The sequence below is a fragment of the Oculina patagonica genome, chromosome 2, assembly GCF_052425735.1.
Source record: "Oculina patagonica isolate OP01 chromosome 2, crgOcupat, whole genome shotgun sequence".
NCBI classification, from domain to species: Eukaryota; Metazoa; Cnidaria; class Anthozoa; order Scleractinia; family Oculinidae; genus Oculina; species Oculina patagonica.
Window position 1 is genome coordinate 13625846 of NC_135759.1, and position 17017 is coordinate 13642862.

Consider the following 17017-nt stretch of genomic DNA (forward strand, 5'->3'; position numbering starts at 1 on the left):
GTACCAGTTGTTTTGATCGTCGAGAGACAGCCTGATAAAAGGCTTGGTGGACGTGTTTTAAGAGAGATGTTTTGAACGTGTATGATAATGGAAGCCAGTTGGCTGCAGGTACATGTGCATTTGCGAATCAGTCTGGAGTAAGAGTGCTATTTATTTCTTAATCACCTTGTCACTAATTCTGTTCTTAAGATCTTCTTTTTGTCTTTCCAAAACTTGTACTTCTCCCGTCAAACTAAGTAAAGAAACGCAGTGATTGAATGAGTAAAAACTACCATCTGAATTAAAAACTCAACTCCTGTTTTATGTAACCACGGGAAACTTCACAAAAATAGAATCCAATAATCGTTTTGTTATACACTTAGAGTGATTTCATTTAACCCGTGAAACAATATCTACCAGTTTGTGCGTAATAGTCAAAAGAAAACAAAAGAAAACAATGGAATTTGTGTGTAATAGTATCTAAAAGTGTAATAACTATTTCACGGGTTTACTGAAATCACTCTAACATTGTGTTAAAGAAAATAGATTTGAATAAAATAATACCAAGCATTCCAAATTGAAGAAGAGCGTATTACCAATTAAACTAACTAGACGGAGAAAGAAGTATTTGGAATCATAGACCAAGTTCTCTTTCCACTGCCTTTAAAATGGAGCTTTCAAAGCCTTTAAAACAGAAATAAATGACACTGGAATGTTTAACGACCTTTCCTGAGTTTGATGTGCAGTGCCGAAAAGACTGAACTCGCAGTTGCAGCATTTTGCAACGGGTCTCCTTTTAAATAGAAGTCACCAAAAGTAAATAATAAACGTACCGTATTTTCTCTTTTAAACGCCCCCGGCGTTTATTTCAAACTTGGCCCCATAGAGCCGGCGTTTATTTGATTCCAGGAGTTTGTTCAAGCCCTTTGTTTCTCAGAAATGATTTTTATTTATTATTTTTGACAGCAATATATTTAGACATTATTTTTAAAGCATGTTAAACCTTAAATTATTGTTTAAGGGGTTTATTTTTGATTAATATACAATCTTCGTTCACTGTCCAAAATCCACGCGCGCAATTGGTTTAAGGTGATTCCACTGAAATAGAAGGAGTATTAAAAATTTTCTGAAACTTGGTCCAGGTTACAATTATGTTATGAGCATTAAAAAAATGAAATAAAAAATGGGGGTCACCGCGCTAGTTTTTGTGTAAAATGGATGGGCATTTTAGTAAATATACGACCCGCGAGATATATATTAGGAACCCTAGTAATCCAAATGGGGATCGCTATTGTTTCCAGAAAAAAATCATTTTGCATTAAAGAACTAGTCTAGTTCAACAAAAAGGACTTTTATCTTATATTAAAAACTATTCTTATTGTACAGGAATTAAGATAATGAAAGAAATTAAAGATTTTGCTCCGTGCGCACGTTAACGGCACCACCTAAAAACGTGTTTTTTACGGCATTAAAATTAAAATATCTCAATGTAGAATTTTAAACTTTTTTTTAAATCGCGATATATTGTAGACAACAGTTTGACATTTAAATTAATGCATTAAAAAATGGGGGTCACCGTGCTCGTTCAAGAGAAAACGACCATTTATTTCCCTACCGAGCTTAGCCTGAAGGGAATCTCGTAGTGTTCTGTGTGCGCGCGCGCTCGTGCGCGCGCTAAATGACGCGAAAACTTATGCGCAGAAAGGATGCGCAATGCAATTCCGTGGAATCACCTTAAATAGATCACGTGATTTTGCTTTACCTGTCGTCAGCAAACTCCGACAGTGCAGTATTGACAATAATGCACAAAAATCGTGCATTATTGAAAATGTCTTCAGCTTCAAGGCTTGTAGAAGTGGAAGAAAAATGTATTCCTCAAATTATCAACGATCCAATACCAAACAAAATCGAAGAGGATAACAACTTGAAGCGCTTTCATGTTCAAAGGTAAACTGCAGCTCAATAAATACATTTTTGTGTGCGATTGACTTGCTTGTAGTTGCTTGATTGTGAAAGCCATCGACTCGCTTTGAACAAGCTTCTCGCTGACTGTATTTATGAACGACCACAGCAGCTGATGAACGATTTTATGAACCATTTTAAGCTTTATTTCTGTACGGCTTATTTGTGATTTTTATATTATTGATGTAATCCCGTGTAATAAAACTTATGTACTACTACACTTATTATTTTTAAACATTAAGCTTATTGTTTGAAGTTCGTTAAGTCGATGATCGCTTGCAGTGTACTCAGATTGTATATTAAAAGGGTTAGAGTCTGTCCGTTCGTGTTTTGTTGACAAATACACGCACTTGCTGGCCTCACAATGAACTCGAAATTTTCAATACTGCACTCGGCTACGCCTCGTGCAGTATTGAAAATTTCTCGTTCATTGTGCGGCCAGCGCGTGCGTGTATTTGTCAACAAAACACTTACAACAGTCTCTAACCCATAAATACAGCTTGGAGACCCGGCGTTTATTCGGGGTCCTGCGTTTAATCGAGAAAATACGGTAACCTTAAAGGGACTGTGTCACGGATTTTGGCCACACTTAGGCGTGGGAAATGGCCATCAAATCCAGTCAAATATAAAAATAACAATTCAAAACAGTAAAAGAACATTTCAAAAACACAGCAAACACAAAAGAAGGTACGGATGGTCAAAAATGAAGAAGATTGAAACGGATTGCGATGTGGGTTTTTGAAATACTGTTGGGCTAAACAGTTTTCAAAGTTAAATTATAACGCCCGGAAGACACATTTGATTGTAATAAAGCTATGTCTTTGTCATTTAGGTCAATAAAAAGTAATTTCTTAAGTATCATTGCGCGTATTTGGCAAAACCTAATAAAATAAACTTAACTCAGCCATGACACAGTCCCTTTAATTATCCTGTGTCCTTTTATATTAAACACGTTTGAGTTTTAGTAGCCATTCCAAGCGTTTTGTTACAGTTTTACTGTTTTTCTTTCATTCGTAGAAAATTATCGCCCCTCTTTGTTCTTTAAAGTGGTCCAATTATTCATTACATATAGAAATGGCAATTCACTGGCATGCTGTCAAGTAGTAATTACATTCAACATAAAACTAAGCAAATGACTTACCCCTCTAGCTCCTTAATCCTAGCGCTCTGTCTCTGTAAAAAAAGGTAAGTCAATTATCAATGATATTATTGAATAGATTTAGCCAAGCCTAAAAGCGAAACTCCCCGATTATTCCCTTTGCCCTCTACGTAGGAATTAAGCCCGCGATCCAATAGAAACCTCATTACTTGGTCAGCGGTCAACTTAAAAAGGAGACCTTGGCGAGTTCTTCACCAGAGTCCGCAATATGGTCCTGTGATAGTGGTCAGCTGTCAATTGACCATAAAATGGATTTCTAGAAGATACAGGCAGACGCTGAAGTAAGGCTTCCATGAAAACCTTGATGCGCGGCTTTCCTATTTCTATGCGTGCGTGGTTCTCCTTTTCTATGATTATGGGGCTATCCTTCATTTTCTTAGCAGTCTTCATAGTAACTTGTATTACAGGCCGACTTCATATAACATAATACTACTATAAATGGTAATTAAACGGACTGAAAAGAAAAAAAGCAAAATTGTCCTGAAAACTGAAATTCATTAACTCTCAGAAGTAAAAGGGCACCCCATGAGGTTTTGAAAGAGAGGTTTACATTCAAAGTGCTCAAATTTCAGTAGCTGTTCATTTATCTCTTGCGGAAATTTTGATCTGTCAACCACTTGTCCTTGATATTTGACGTTGCCACGAAAACATCATAATTGCAAGAGGTTCAGGCCAAAAATCGTCAATTTTAACATTTTCTCTCTATTTTTAACTCTGTTTATTGTTATATTCCATTAGCATTCTGACTTGATTTTTCATCCATTTCCGTTATTTTCTGTTATTTTCTCTTTTTTTTAAGGTGAATTCAAAGATGGCGAATCCAAGAAGGCGACTCTAATGACGTCATGGCACGTCATATGACGTCAAAGGTAACGAAAAATATGCCATGTTGTAAATTAAGCTGCGGGCTGTCTACCTAACCTGCGATCAAAAAAAAGAAAGCCTGATCGCAGGTTAGCTGTCTACCCAGCCCTTGGTGAGGGATTCCATTCATCCCCTCCCTTTTAAACAAAGAAAATCATAGCAGTAGAGAAGGTAATTACAATTTTCGGGCTTCATCACTTACAGATATTGTTGATCTTTCTTGTTTTAGGCGTCTGAAAAGGAAACATTTTATGGTTAGCTAAAAGTAATTGCATGGAAATCAGATTTTTACAAACAATTATTACTTCTTTAATAAGAACACATTCCTACCTAGAAAGTAAGATTGGTGCAAGGAAACATTCAAACCATCCTCGTAATTAAATAGATGGGACTATTTTTCTTCAACTAATTTAAATCTTCGGAGTTGCTTTTCTAGAGTGTAACATTTGCTTCACAACGCAACTGTAGCGACACAAATAGTTTTGAAGTTCATTTATTTTAAAAAAAGTTTTACTTTTCATCGTGGTACTTTTCACTTGAAAAGATGGACCAGGGTAAAACTACTGATCCACTACAGTACTGTTCGCCAGAGTTGTGCAAAAAAATTAACACTAACCACCCTTTAATTTCCCCAGCCTCAGGAGGCGTTTCTTTGCACATTGTACAAGATTTCTAATAGGAAGAAGTAGGGAGATTTGAAGGTTACAAATCACAAGCCAAATGTCCTTTCGCCTGTATTTTAGAACAGAGTTCCTCGTGGAAATCCTTTAAAACGTAAATAAATAATACAGGTGCGTTTCGTGCGTTGACAAAGAGATGGAAATCAGGGTTATAGCATTGTACAAAGGGTCTTCTAAAAAAAATGTTCATTTCTGGAAAAGTCACAAAGGATAAGCAAATATTTAACCTTCGTGTTACGGCTCAATTGGCACTAAGTCTAATTGTACATTATGTAAGTTCCTTATTCAAAAAGAAATAGAATATGATCAAATTTTCCATGCGCAATAATAACACACGGTTTTGGTCTGGGGAAACGTCCTCGACTTAACGGCTTGTGGACTTACGAACAGCTCGCGTTTCATACGTAGCGCGTGTTTTAGATTCGCTAAGTAGCTACTCATAGTGTGTCATTAGGGTTTCATCGATAGAACAAAATAGTGCATGTGCTCAAATATTAATGAACTAAATAAAATGCAATGTTACTAACATGGTGTGAGTTAGTTTTTAATAATGGATGTTAATATTGTTATATTGCTCTGGGGTGTTATTGGAAGGGTTTAAAGGTTTTAGTCATACAAATACTTCACTGGACCTTCGCACATAAAACTAAGCAAATGATTTACCTTTTTAAAGTTGTCATTTGAGCGCGCTCAACACACTGCAAAACAGAAAGTGTAGCAATCATAAATGTAATTAGAAAGTTATAATTTGAAATTCTTTAACCGCTATATCTTATGGTAACCTGACCAACAGAAGTAGCTCCTGTTCAACCACAAAACGTCATAATCAAAATACTACTGTAAATAGTAATGAAAAGGCAAAATAAAAAAAGATTATCAAATAAGATTATTAAGTACGATGATACAGCAGTGGCGGATCCAGACCTTTAGCTAAAGGGGGGGGGGGGGGGGCGCTTGACTATGAATGTTGAATTCTGCGAAGACAATTCCGGCACTTCAAAGAAAATGCGCTATTTCCGAATAAGGGGGGGGGGGGGGGCGGCACTTCAAAGTGGATCCGGCACTGTACAGTAAAAATTATATACCTTGGACTTGATCACTTACCAGGGCCTCTTGTTTTGCCTCCAGTTGGCTGAAAGAGAAACGTTATATTTTCTGCTAAAAAAGCTAAGAAACCTCACACTCACCTCTTAGTTAATAACAAAACGTTCTTATATAGAAAATAATCAAGCACCAGGACGCGTCAGAGTGTCAGGTAACCTTTATACTATCTTCGAAATGGCTCAAAGTGAAATTAATATTTTTCTGTGCTGAAAATAGGGCGTCATTAGCTAAAATGAGCTAGTTCTAATATAAACATACTGTTGGCTATAGCTATGTTGTGTCGGTCCTTATCAATCGTCCTAGCATAATTTGTTCCACATTTGCAAAAAGGAGCATGTTTTTTATTGCTTCAGTACTGGCATTTAACTCCGGACGTACAAACAAATTCATACCTCAGGCGTCGAACAAGGGGGTGGAGGAGCAGGTTTTTCGTATTTATTTTGTTGGCCAGTCAGAAAGTAACGGAAAATGATGCAAAACAATTCCAAATCCTTTTGGAATGTAAAAATAAACAGGTCGTACGATTTTGTTTCAAAAAAGAGTAAATATTTGCGTGAACTCGGGCTTTTTTTAGAACAAGTTGACACTTTTTGTTTATGTGGTTTTACCGCTTCTTATTTATGAGAAAAAATTAAATTACAGAAGTAGCGTGTCTGTAGGAGGATTCTGTGAGGAATTGGTAATAATCATTCACGGATCGGATACGTCACTTAATTCTGGACTTGTTTACAAACGTTCCTAATTGGTAATGTGTATTCTTGACGTAACAACTACATCATCGCTCATAACATAGTGCTAATGTCGACTGGCTGACTGGCTTCACTTTGCAGCAATGATACAAAAGAGAGAAACCAAAAAGTTTCTTTCTTTTGATTCATCACTGACAAAAACAAACATATTTTCTATCAAAACGACATCAACGTCTTCATTTGCACTCTTGCTTTTACAATTGCAAATTATTAATAGATTAAAAGTCAAAATAAAATCAAGTAAAAAGTCCTTGTTCGTCCTGGGATTTAAACGGGCAGTATCATGGCGATTTTAATGCATTTTCGGAGCTAAAATTTTTCTCTCAGTAGCTTTACTCATTCACAAGATGCACAGAGAACACCAAGATGTGAATACTTCAAAGGAGAGCAAAATGTATTTAGTTTTTTACGATTTGTCTCCATGACACATGGGCAGAGTTTGAAAACGTCTGCCAGACGTTTTCAATTTTTGTTTGAAATCTCATGCCCGTATATATCATGACAATGCATCTTTTGTTACGTTAGTGGACTGTTAATATAAATATTAATGAAGCAGGTCATGCCACTTCGTTGTATCGCGACGAGAGTACAGCTTTCCTTTTTCTGTGGCTCAAATTTGGACAGTATGGCAGTCAGTTAATTCTAGTATTTGTCAAATTTAACATGTATATCTGTCTTGATTTAATGAAAGGTGTCTAAAGATTTTGACACAGCTCTAGTTAAATTTCTTTAAAAGTTGTGATGCTAACTTGTGTTGAACAGTAACACTACGCTCATAATTAACAATTAGACTACGGCCCTTTTTTTATGGGGGCGCGGTTTTCTAGGGGGTTTTTTTTTTTTAAAAAAAAAACCGTTATAATAACACTTAACCATCCAGAGTTGTGGTAAAAAAAAAGAGTTTAGTGTGTTTGCTTCAACCTGCGTTCTGCAAAAACAGTTTGTTAAATGGAATGGCTTAGAATTGAATTGTATTGTAATCTTTCAGAGTTTCTACTTTTACAACTATTTATATACTCGACCTCTCGGTTTGCGTTAGTCAACGCGGTTGCAAGTCATTAACTTTTCTTTTATGAAAAACTTAGGCTCGATGCCTTAAACTGTGAAAGAAACTTAAAAACCATCTTTGTATACATGTTAGTCTTATTTATATATAGGTACAATTTTACAGTTAATCCTTAACTTACCGTTTATTATTCTTTTGTTCTGACAGGAGCTCTGCCAACAGGTCCTAGGATTTCAGAGAAGTTTATTTAGCACTTTTAATCATTGCCGTGAATTTTGTTATAATCGGCCTAACTATAGTATAATGCCTTTTTTGGTCAAAGATGATAACGTCAGAAATTCAACAAAGGGCAACGTTCGTTTTGAGCCGCGCGGGCGCCAATGGGTTATCTTTTGCGACATTCGTAACTTTTTAAACTTGCTTTGGGAATAGCAAAATGACTTTTGTATTGAATAAATGGTCAAGTGATAAAGGGAACTCGAAACGGTTAAATAAAATTCATCTTCGAATTGAAAATTTGAATCAAATATTATTATGAAGCTTAAGAATTCTGGGGCTTTATCACTTACATTATTTTCCTTGGCATCCGCAATCCTGAAAAGAACACATATTTTCTATCAAAACGACATCAACATCTTTATTTGTACTCTTGCTTTTACAAATTATTAACAATTATAAACTTTTAAAAACCCCAGTTAATATCTTCCTTTATCAGTCAGTTGATAAGATGAACAAGTGTAAAAATAATTTTTGATGCAAGCACAGTTTTGCTTGAAACTTGCCATTGGAGACAAAATACAGTCTTTATATTGTTTACTAGGCACCTCAAGCAATTTCTTTGCCACGTTGCAACTGAATCTCAAATGTAGAAGGAGACGTGGGGATTGAGAGCCAAAAAACAAAGGCCAAATTGCGTTTCGCCTTTTTTGAAAATTAGATTCCTGGTACGTCCAAAGACCTTAAGACAAAAAGAAATGTTAGATATGTTATGTTGCTTGACTTGTTGAGCCACCGTCCCGTTTATTCTACAGAATGAATGAATAAAGTGAGAAAACTAATTGCACCAAAAGCTTGACACAACCCCCCTCCCGAAAAACAGTGGGCGAAGAAAACGGAGAACACGTGCGCCAGACCAAGGCAGTGAGGATACACTTGTTGTTTTAGGGAATCCGCATTTCACATATAGAAGAAAAACGTTTCCAAATATGGAATCTTACAGCGTATTATATAAGGTTGAAGTGATAGAGAAAACAAAGCGAAACCTACATCCTTGCACGATTGTTTGCCTTTAAACAATTAATTGTTAATTGACCCTAATGTAAACTCCTCACCTTTTATAATTGGCTAACGTTTCTTCTAAATGTGCTACTTTTGCAGCAAGGGCCTAGGGTTAAAAATGTATATTAAGTACTTTCTATCAGTAAAATGATTTTATTTCAACCTGCCTGACGTCTACGACTTAACAATCTCTCTCTAATTTTGGGTGGATTTATTTGCAATATACGCGTTCAGTCGTCGCATTTGCCAAAACAATAAAAAATTCCAACGAGTAAACGCGTGTGTTGAAAATAAACACGCCCTTAATTAATATTAATTTATTTTATTTACATAAACAATAGAAATAAAAAATACAGCTATATAATGAAAAGAAAAAGACGCAGTAAGGGTCGGAAAGACTAGAAGGGAACATAGAACCATACTCGCTAAGCTTCGCTAGTCTACCCAGAATTAAAAGATGAGGGTACAATATTTGTTTATTTGGACAGTGTCCTTAATAAACACAGCAGTGCTAAATACTCTGACGCTTAAATAATTGAGTTTTTGTTTAAATGTAAACACTGTTTAAACCAAAAGCACTTGGTCTGACTTCAGTGATTGGTTTTACTAAGACAAAATATAACTAGACACGCGACTGCATAACAAATAGAAATTCATAAAACTTACGTCGTTTTGTCTTTGTATTCTGTCCATTTTAAATGGTGAAATAAACATACTGGTGGTAAACGAAGGGCCTAAACAAACGGTAAACATAACAGGTGTGTTAGAGAACGCCATGAGAAAAAGATAAAAAAAAAACTAACCAGTATAACAGATATGTCCAGGATTGAACGTTAATAACATGCACGTTACTCATGACAGGCACCACAAAGTGTCCTCATAAATAAAAGTTCACCAAAACACACAAAAATCCATCGAATATGAAGTAATATGGAAATGTCAAATAACACAGTCAAACATGAAGTACTTATTAAACAATACTTGCGTTCAATCCTGGACATAAGTGATATTTATTTACGACCACCCAAGTAAATTTGATTAGTTGCACGAATTGAACTAGCGAGTAGAGCGTGGGAATATACACGTCGCTATAAAATTATTTTTTTAAATCTCCACCGGGTACGAGTTATATTTGTAAGATTTACACGACTCCATCACGCGGGGTTCTTAAAATTGTGCCAAAACTTGAGCTGCGTGTTAAGCGTTGTTTGAAAACTAGAGAAACAGCTGGAAATTTTTTGGCGATCATGTGACTATCGGACTTTTGTCGACAAAATCAAACAAAAAAAAATATACAAACTTTTCCATAGGTAGCAGAAAAGGATGCTACGACACTGCGCCATAATCACATCCTCCCCCTTGTTGGAATTAAATTAACTGAAAATTTTAGATCTGTCCAGCAATTGAAAGCATTGCACATTTAGTTGCGGGTATCTGTTTATAGGTTACTTGTATATTCATTTAGTCTACAAAGAATTCTCAGCCCTAAAAAAATGTAGTGGTATTTTAATCGCATGAATTCTGAATGACTTAATATAAGGCAGAATCAATAATAACGGGGCTCCGCTTTTAGGCTTGACTAAATCTTACACCAATATTTAAGCGAAAACACTTCCGGTTTTTGGCGAATAATTTGAGTCTAGAATTTTCACGTTGCGAGTTTAGCTTCACGTATCAATATATGAACATTTGGCTCGGTTGCTGGTCGCATTTTGGGTATTTCTTTAGCTTAAATTATGAACGTTTCTTAAATATTTGATAGACTAAATGAAAAGAAAGTGGAACATAATTGTGAAACACGAAGGAATGCGAAAGATATAATTTCTTTCGAAACGTTCCTCGCAAAACTCTTAAATTGTCTACATTTAAGTTTCAATTAGTTTTTACGACTGAATTTTTTAAACAGTACCGGTAAGTATAATATCTAGCCCAGTAACACTCACACGGTTGGTTGGTCGGCCAGCTGTCGGTCGGTATAAAACGCAGACCATGCAGACTGCAGACTGCAGACGGTGCAGACGGTGCAGACCGTGCAGATTGAGTAATTTTTTTTCTTCTTCTTTTACATTGTGTTTCACAAAACTTTTCACGAACGGTTTCCGAAGTTCGTTTGAAATTCGCGAAGTTCGCTACGAACTTTAAGGGGAAATTCATTAAGTAGTTGTCAATCAAATTACGAACTTCGAAACGAAATTGTGAATTTCACGTGCAGCGAAGTTGAAAGGTTGAGGAGTTCGCAAGTTGAGAAAAAGTTCGTCCAGTTTGTTTAGTTTGGTGAAATTCAAACGAACTCCGGAAACCGTTCGTGAAAAGTTTTGTGAAACACAATGTAAAAAAAGAAGAAAAAAGAATTACTCATAAAAAATGTTGTGGCTATTCATCGTGGTAGAGTACAATAATAAAGTATTATTTCGTTTGTCTCACGACGTAGTCACGTGTGATGGAGATCGCAACGTTTCGACTGCATACTGCTAGTCTTCATCAGTCTGCACGGTCTGCACCGTCTGCACGGTCGAGTCTGCAGTCTGCAGTCTGCATGGTCTGCGTTTTATACCGACCGGCCAGCTGTAGACATTTTTTACGACTCTGCTGACCGATGGATATAGTACAAATATTGTAGCAACGCGGCCGTATGAAGAAAGTTTTAAAATAGAGGGGTTTAAAAAGAAAAACAAAAAGCAGAGAAACAAAATGTGGAAATAAATTTTCATTGATCGTAAAATCGTAAATAGGGGGGGGGGGGGGGGGGGAGTCGGTACTTTTCTTTGAAGACATAGCGCAGTGCCTGGAAACGGTGCGAGTCTATGTCAATCAAGCCGTTGCTAAGAAAGACGTCACCCAAAGTTTTGTTTTCTCAGAAAGATTTAAATATCAATATCTGCTTGCGTGTGAAATGCGAATACCCGATTCCCTCTATAGCGCGCGACTGCAGGGAATCACGGTAGTTGTATTGATCAAACCATGCGCGAGACTCAACAACGATGCACGTTGCTGAGTCTCGCGCATGGTTTGATGAATACAACTACTGTGATTCCCTGCAGGCAATGTATGAACGACTTGCGTACATGTTTGCGCTAGTCGTTCATACATTGTCTCTAAATTGGTTCACGCACGTAAACGTACGTAAAAAAATACGCATCAGTGGAAATCCAGCATTAGAGCAAGATTTCTCACCTGTTTCACGTCACTAAGAATGTTTTGGCGGTGTGGAAAAACCAAGCGAAAAAATTGTCACGGTTGACATTTAACAGCCAAAAAATGGTAAATCATTTCAGAATCATTGGAGTTATTTTTAATTAGTATGATCCGTAAACCTTACTTTTGCCATACTGGTCACCGTTATTACTGTTTGTTGTTTTGATGTCCGGCAAACTTCAAAGAAGCAATCAAAATGCAAATAGCTATTGTGTTTTGTGCACGGTTAAGACCAAAACAAAAGCTATTCACTACGCCCTTAGCAACCATTTGAAAGCTACTGCGCACACTCAGTTGCCCGGTACCGCTATGACTCGTGCAACAAAGGAAGTGTCTCCCCCCCCCCCCCCCGCCCCTGAATTCGGGAATATCGTTAAATCAACGATCGTGAAATTGGAGTTCCACTGTAATATTATAGTCTCGACACGCGGGTAATATAAGTTTTTTCAAATGCTATAAACCCGGCTGTCAAATTACAGAGTGATTTCCTCTTTCAGTTTGAATTTTAGAGTAGCTACATATATTGCCAATTTAGTTTTTATCAAAAGAATGCTTGCTGCGATCCTGCTTCTTGACCCACATAAAAAGTATACAAACTCGTTGGAGTTCCTTCTCCGCCCACCACTTAAGACCTCTCACATGACAACTACTTCAATCTTTCTAGGCCGCACTTCCTATCCCGTGGTATTCAGTTTTAATTTTATATTTAGCTACATATTACTGTATCTACTTACTAAAGAAGAAGAACGGGAGGGAGGGGGGGGGGGGGGCATTTTATATACCAGTGACTACCGTATTTACTCGAATAAGCGCCGCGGCGCGTTTTTTTAATTTTCGCGCCTCATGTGCGGCGCTTATTTAAAATTTGGACGCCACAAAGAATCTAACATTTTGCAGTTAATAGAAAATCGCGTCTTTTGAGTGCCAGTCTCTTGCTGAAGAGAGAAGCGGCGCTAGCTGTCTTGGCAAAGTTTTCGGCCTTCACAACATTTACAGAACTACGTATTGCGAAAATGTTGGAAAGAAAACAAATAAGCGAAACGTTCGTAAATCTTCGGAAACGTTCGCATGACCTTCGAAAGATAATCGGATAATCATCGGAGATCTTTGGTCTGGAAATTGTTCAAAATGAAACAAGTTGCTCGAGAGGAAAAAAGTTGCAACTTGTGGAAAGCCCTATCCACAGCTGTATCGGCAGTTTGTGTATCAACCTTATTTGTTCATTGATGGAAAAGTTCATTTGAACAAGACTGGACTAAATAAAAGTAATTTAAATTAACTAACCTGGACGAACCGTCTCTGACTGATTTTCTGTTGTGTTCATTATTAACGAATAAAAAAACTGTGGAAACAGATCTTCCGTATAATTCTGGAACTGGGAAAACAGATCTTCCTGTTGGATTCCTTATTTCTTTTTCGATTTCCTTTTGTGACGTCAACTGATTAACTAATCATTTGCGCGCGGGATCGCGTGGTAAGGCCCAGACTCCCACGCGGCCATTATTGGTGGCTTGTCACTTAAATATGGCTTTAAGTCGTTCAGAGATAAACTCGTAACAAGCTACTGCGATTCTAAATAATACCTTGGTTTGATGGAGCGCGAATTCTCGACGCTTCGGCATACCATGAAAATCTCGACGCGCGGGCACGTTTTTCAAAAACTATAAACCCGGATGACAGAAATTTTAATGAGGGTCTTCAATGCTAATAAAACCCGTCATAATATCAAGCAATTTTCGAATCTCGGGATTTTCCATTGAATTGTACACTTTGCCTTAGCAAATTGGCAACACATATACACAGCCTGCAGCACAAAGCGTTTCTTTCTGTTCAACCGGTGTCAGTAACATTATATAGATAAAACTTCAAATTTTAGAGTTGCTGCATGTATTGCCAATTTAGTGTTTCATGACAACAAAAACTGCTTGCTGGGATCCTGTTTCTTGTCCAACACTTAAACTGTGTAAACTAGTTCGAGTTCCTTCTCTGCCCATTGACCAAGAACTGTCAAGGGCCCGGGCTTTGGTTAACATCAGCTCCTTTCATCATTGTATTGGCGATTGGTATCATTTCTTTTTCTTGCCACCAAGCAGAAACAAATTTGCTTGCTACTTTTTAAATCTTTTTTTTATAATTTTTCTAGAAATTTTAACGGTTAATAGGAAATATTTTATTAAACTACACCAAAACATTTAGGGAAATATCCGGTTTGAAATGAGGAAAAACGCATTTGATCTTCATGTGTTAATCGGCCGTTTCGTATCATTTTTCAGTATTTCTTCATATATTGATAGAAGAATTCCTTCGAACAGATTGCACTTGTACTTTATAAAAACAATATAAATTAACTAACCTTTACGGGCCGCCTCAACATTTTTTTTTGCTCGGTACATTTTTTTCAAAGAAAACCACCGTGACAGCAACAGATAACTTTTCGTACGATCTCCCGAAAATTGTTTTTGATTTTCTTTTGAGACGTCAACTGATTAATGATTATCCAATCATGTAACGCGGGATCGCGTGGTAAAGCCCAGACTCCTACGCGGCCATTTTTGATGGCTTGTCATTAAAGATTTGATCCTAAACAATTTCGTTCCCAGAGAACGCGATTTTTTTCAGGGATCGGAACCTCTGGATACGAAATCTGATCGACTGCTGAAAATTTGCTCGTTTCATCACCAATCTCTGAGGCACGCGCACAATTAAACCGGAACGAGGATTTTATGGCTCGCCTACTGGTTTTGGTTCGGACATGCCGAGAGCCGTTGAGCTTCCCGACCACTAGTCAGGGGAAACGCCGGCTGGGAATGATATTACTTCCTAGAGTCTTCGCTTTTTCCTGTTTGTATGACAAAACGAGCAACTTTCTCATGTTTTCTCGTTGAAAGTCCGTTGAAGTCAGGGTATTTAAAGGGTCGTGATCGTGAGAGCTGCAATATGAGATAGTAGATAGCCAATGAGGAGCGTAGCCTGCGAGCAGGCTCCCGATCTGATTGACGAGCGGCGAATCCAGCCGAAAAGGGACTGGAGGAATAGCAGCTATAGCTATCTCATGTCCAACAAGAGCGAGTGAAATAATCGTTTTAATATTTACGCTCCCCGCACGGTTATCGATGACATGTACACTTACAATACGTGTGGTCAAAGTTGCTAATGATATTCTCTTGAATATGAACTCGCAGCGCGTCACGCTACTCGTCCTTTTGGACTTAAGCGCTGCGTTTGACACAGTGGATCACGATATTTTGTTACGACGCTTGACTATGAGCTTCGGTATACGTGGAAAGGCTCTGGCGTGGTTCTCATCGTACTTGTCAGGGCGTAGCCAGCGCATTTTGTTCGATGGGGTTACATCAGACAATTTCAATCTGCGCTTCGGTGTTCCACAGGGGAGCTGCTTAGGTCCGCTTCTCTTTGTGGTTTACGCCTCCAAGCTCTTCGAGATAGTACAAGCCCACCTGCCCGACGCCCACTGTTTCGCTGATGACACTCAGCTCTACCTGTCATTCAATCCCAATAGTCCAACAGACCAAGCGGAGGCCGTGTGTACCATGGAGAGATGTATCAGTGACTTAAGGAAATGGATGTACCAAGATAAATTAAAGATAAATGATGATAAGACTGAATTTCTTATTATCGGATCTAGACAGCAACTGTTGAAAATTAATGATTGTACAATCCGTGTTGGCACAACAGATATTAAGCCTGTGTCAAAAGTACGCAATCTTGGCTCCTGGTTCGACTCTAATTTCTCTATGTCGACTCATATTTCAAAGTCTTGCAGTGCGGCATTTTTTTGGCTACACAATATTAAGCGAATAAGTAAATTTCTAGCAAGGGATAAATTAGAAATGGTTTTGCACGCGTTTGTTACTAGCAGAATTGATTATTGCAATGGACTTCTTTATGGGCTACCGAACTGCGAGATTGCTAAATTGCAGAGAGTGCAGAACGCCGCGGCTAGGCTGCTTACTTCGAGTTGTAAATATGACCACATCACACCTGTTTTACAAGAACTACACTGGTTACCTGTTAGATATAGAATTCATTTTAAAATTTTACTTTTAACTTTTAAGGCTCTTACTGGCATGGCTCCAACTTATATTAGTAACTTAATTAAGGTAACTGAAGCACGCACGCTATTCACTGCGCTCTATAAATTCAGGTACGCTTTTAGTGCACCCAGAAGGGAAAATGAAAAAGTCTTTTGCTGACAGATCTTTCAGTGTCAGTGCGCCTACACTTTGGAATGCGTTTCCAGCTAGCCTTCGTAATATTAGTTCTATTTTTAGTTTTAAATCTCGTCTTAAAACATATCTTTTTAAATTAGCTTTTTTTTAACTTTTAGATCTAGTCAATAATGTGTATATAGTTAGTTTATTTTAATAATTTTATGTTTTAATATTGTAATGTATATAGTTAGTATATTTTAATATTTTTAAGTTTTAATATTGTAATGCGCTTTTGCTCATTTACGTGTTAAAAAGCGCAATATAAATTCATAAATTATTATTATTATTATTGCTATAATAGGGATAACAGGTAAACATTTCGTGCGATAGAACTCTGGAACAAGATTGCTTTGGACGTGCGTAAGAAGAACAATATTGGCTCGTTTAAGTCTGCGCTTTTAAAAGGACATAAGGAGGCTCGATGGAGTTTTTTTTAACCCTATGGTCAAAATGAAAATTATCCAGGGGATTATCTAGGAACTCCGGCAATCTGCTAGATTGTACCATGATGATTACATATGACAAAAGTTTATTTTTTTACTTGTTTGCTAGTAACAGGGGTTACCTTAGCAACGGTTGTCATTTCTCGATCTTTTGTTTTTAAACAAGCCTGATTTTCTTGAAATAATAATAATACTTTAGTCAAAACACACAAATGATATCACACAAGTGGTATCTGAAAAGGCGGACCATGCGGTCATCCCTATTTAGGTCCCCTAAAAAACTATTAAAAAACTATTCATAAATAATTAACAATCTTAAAGTTAAAATCTAAAATATCTATAATATCTGGTACTGTGGCATATAAT

At 37.2% G+C, this 17017-nt stretch overlaps 1 protein-coding gene across 3 annotated transcripts in view; it reads right to left on the reverse strand.

Moving 5' to 3' along the window:
* The window catches only part of LOC144641794 (uncharacterized), a 29259-nt gene extending 14821 nt beyond the window's left edge, over positions 1-14438 (reverse strand). For 2 of the 3 annotated variants that reach the window (XM_078500821.1, XM_078500819.1), the window contains exons 1-10: positions 14330-14438; positions 9448-9515; positions 8835-8887; positions 8073-8097; positions 7685-7728; positions 5749-5776; positions 5308-5342; positions 4167-4197; positions 3083-3114; positions 166-232 (exon numbers count right to left, since the gene is read on the reverse strand). In XM_078500821.1, coding sequence (XP_078356947.1) covers positions 166-232; positions 3083-3114; positions 4167-4197; positions 5308-5342; positions 5749-5776; positions 7685-7728; positions 8073-8097; positions 8835-8887; positions 9448-9515; positions 14330-14369 — 423 coding nt within the window. In that variant the 5' untranslated portion in view covers positions 14370-14438. Of the gene's footprint in view, positions 1-165; positions 233-3082; positions 3115-4166; positions 4198-5307; positions 5343-5748; positions 5777-7684; positions 7729-8072; positions 8098-8834; positions 8888-9447; positions 9516-13260; positions 13365-14329 lie in introns of those variants that run through there. The other variant, XM_078500820.1, reaches the window with a different exon arrangement.
* Between the last annotated feature and the right edge of the window lie 2579 nt (positions 14439-17017).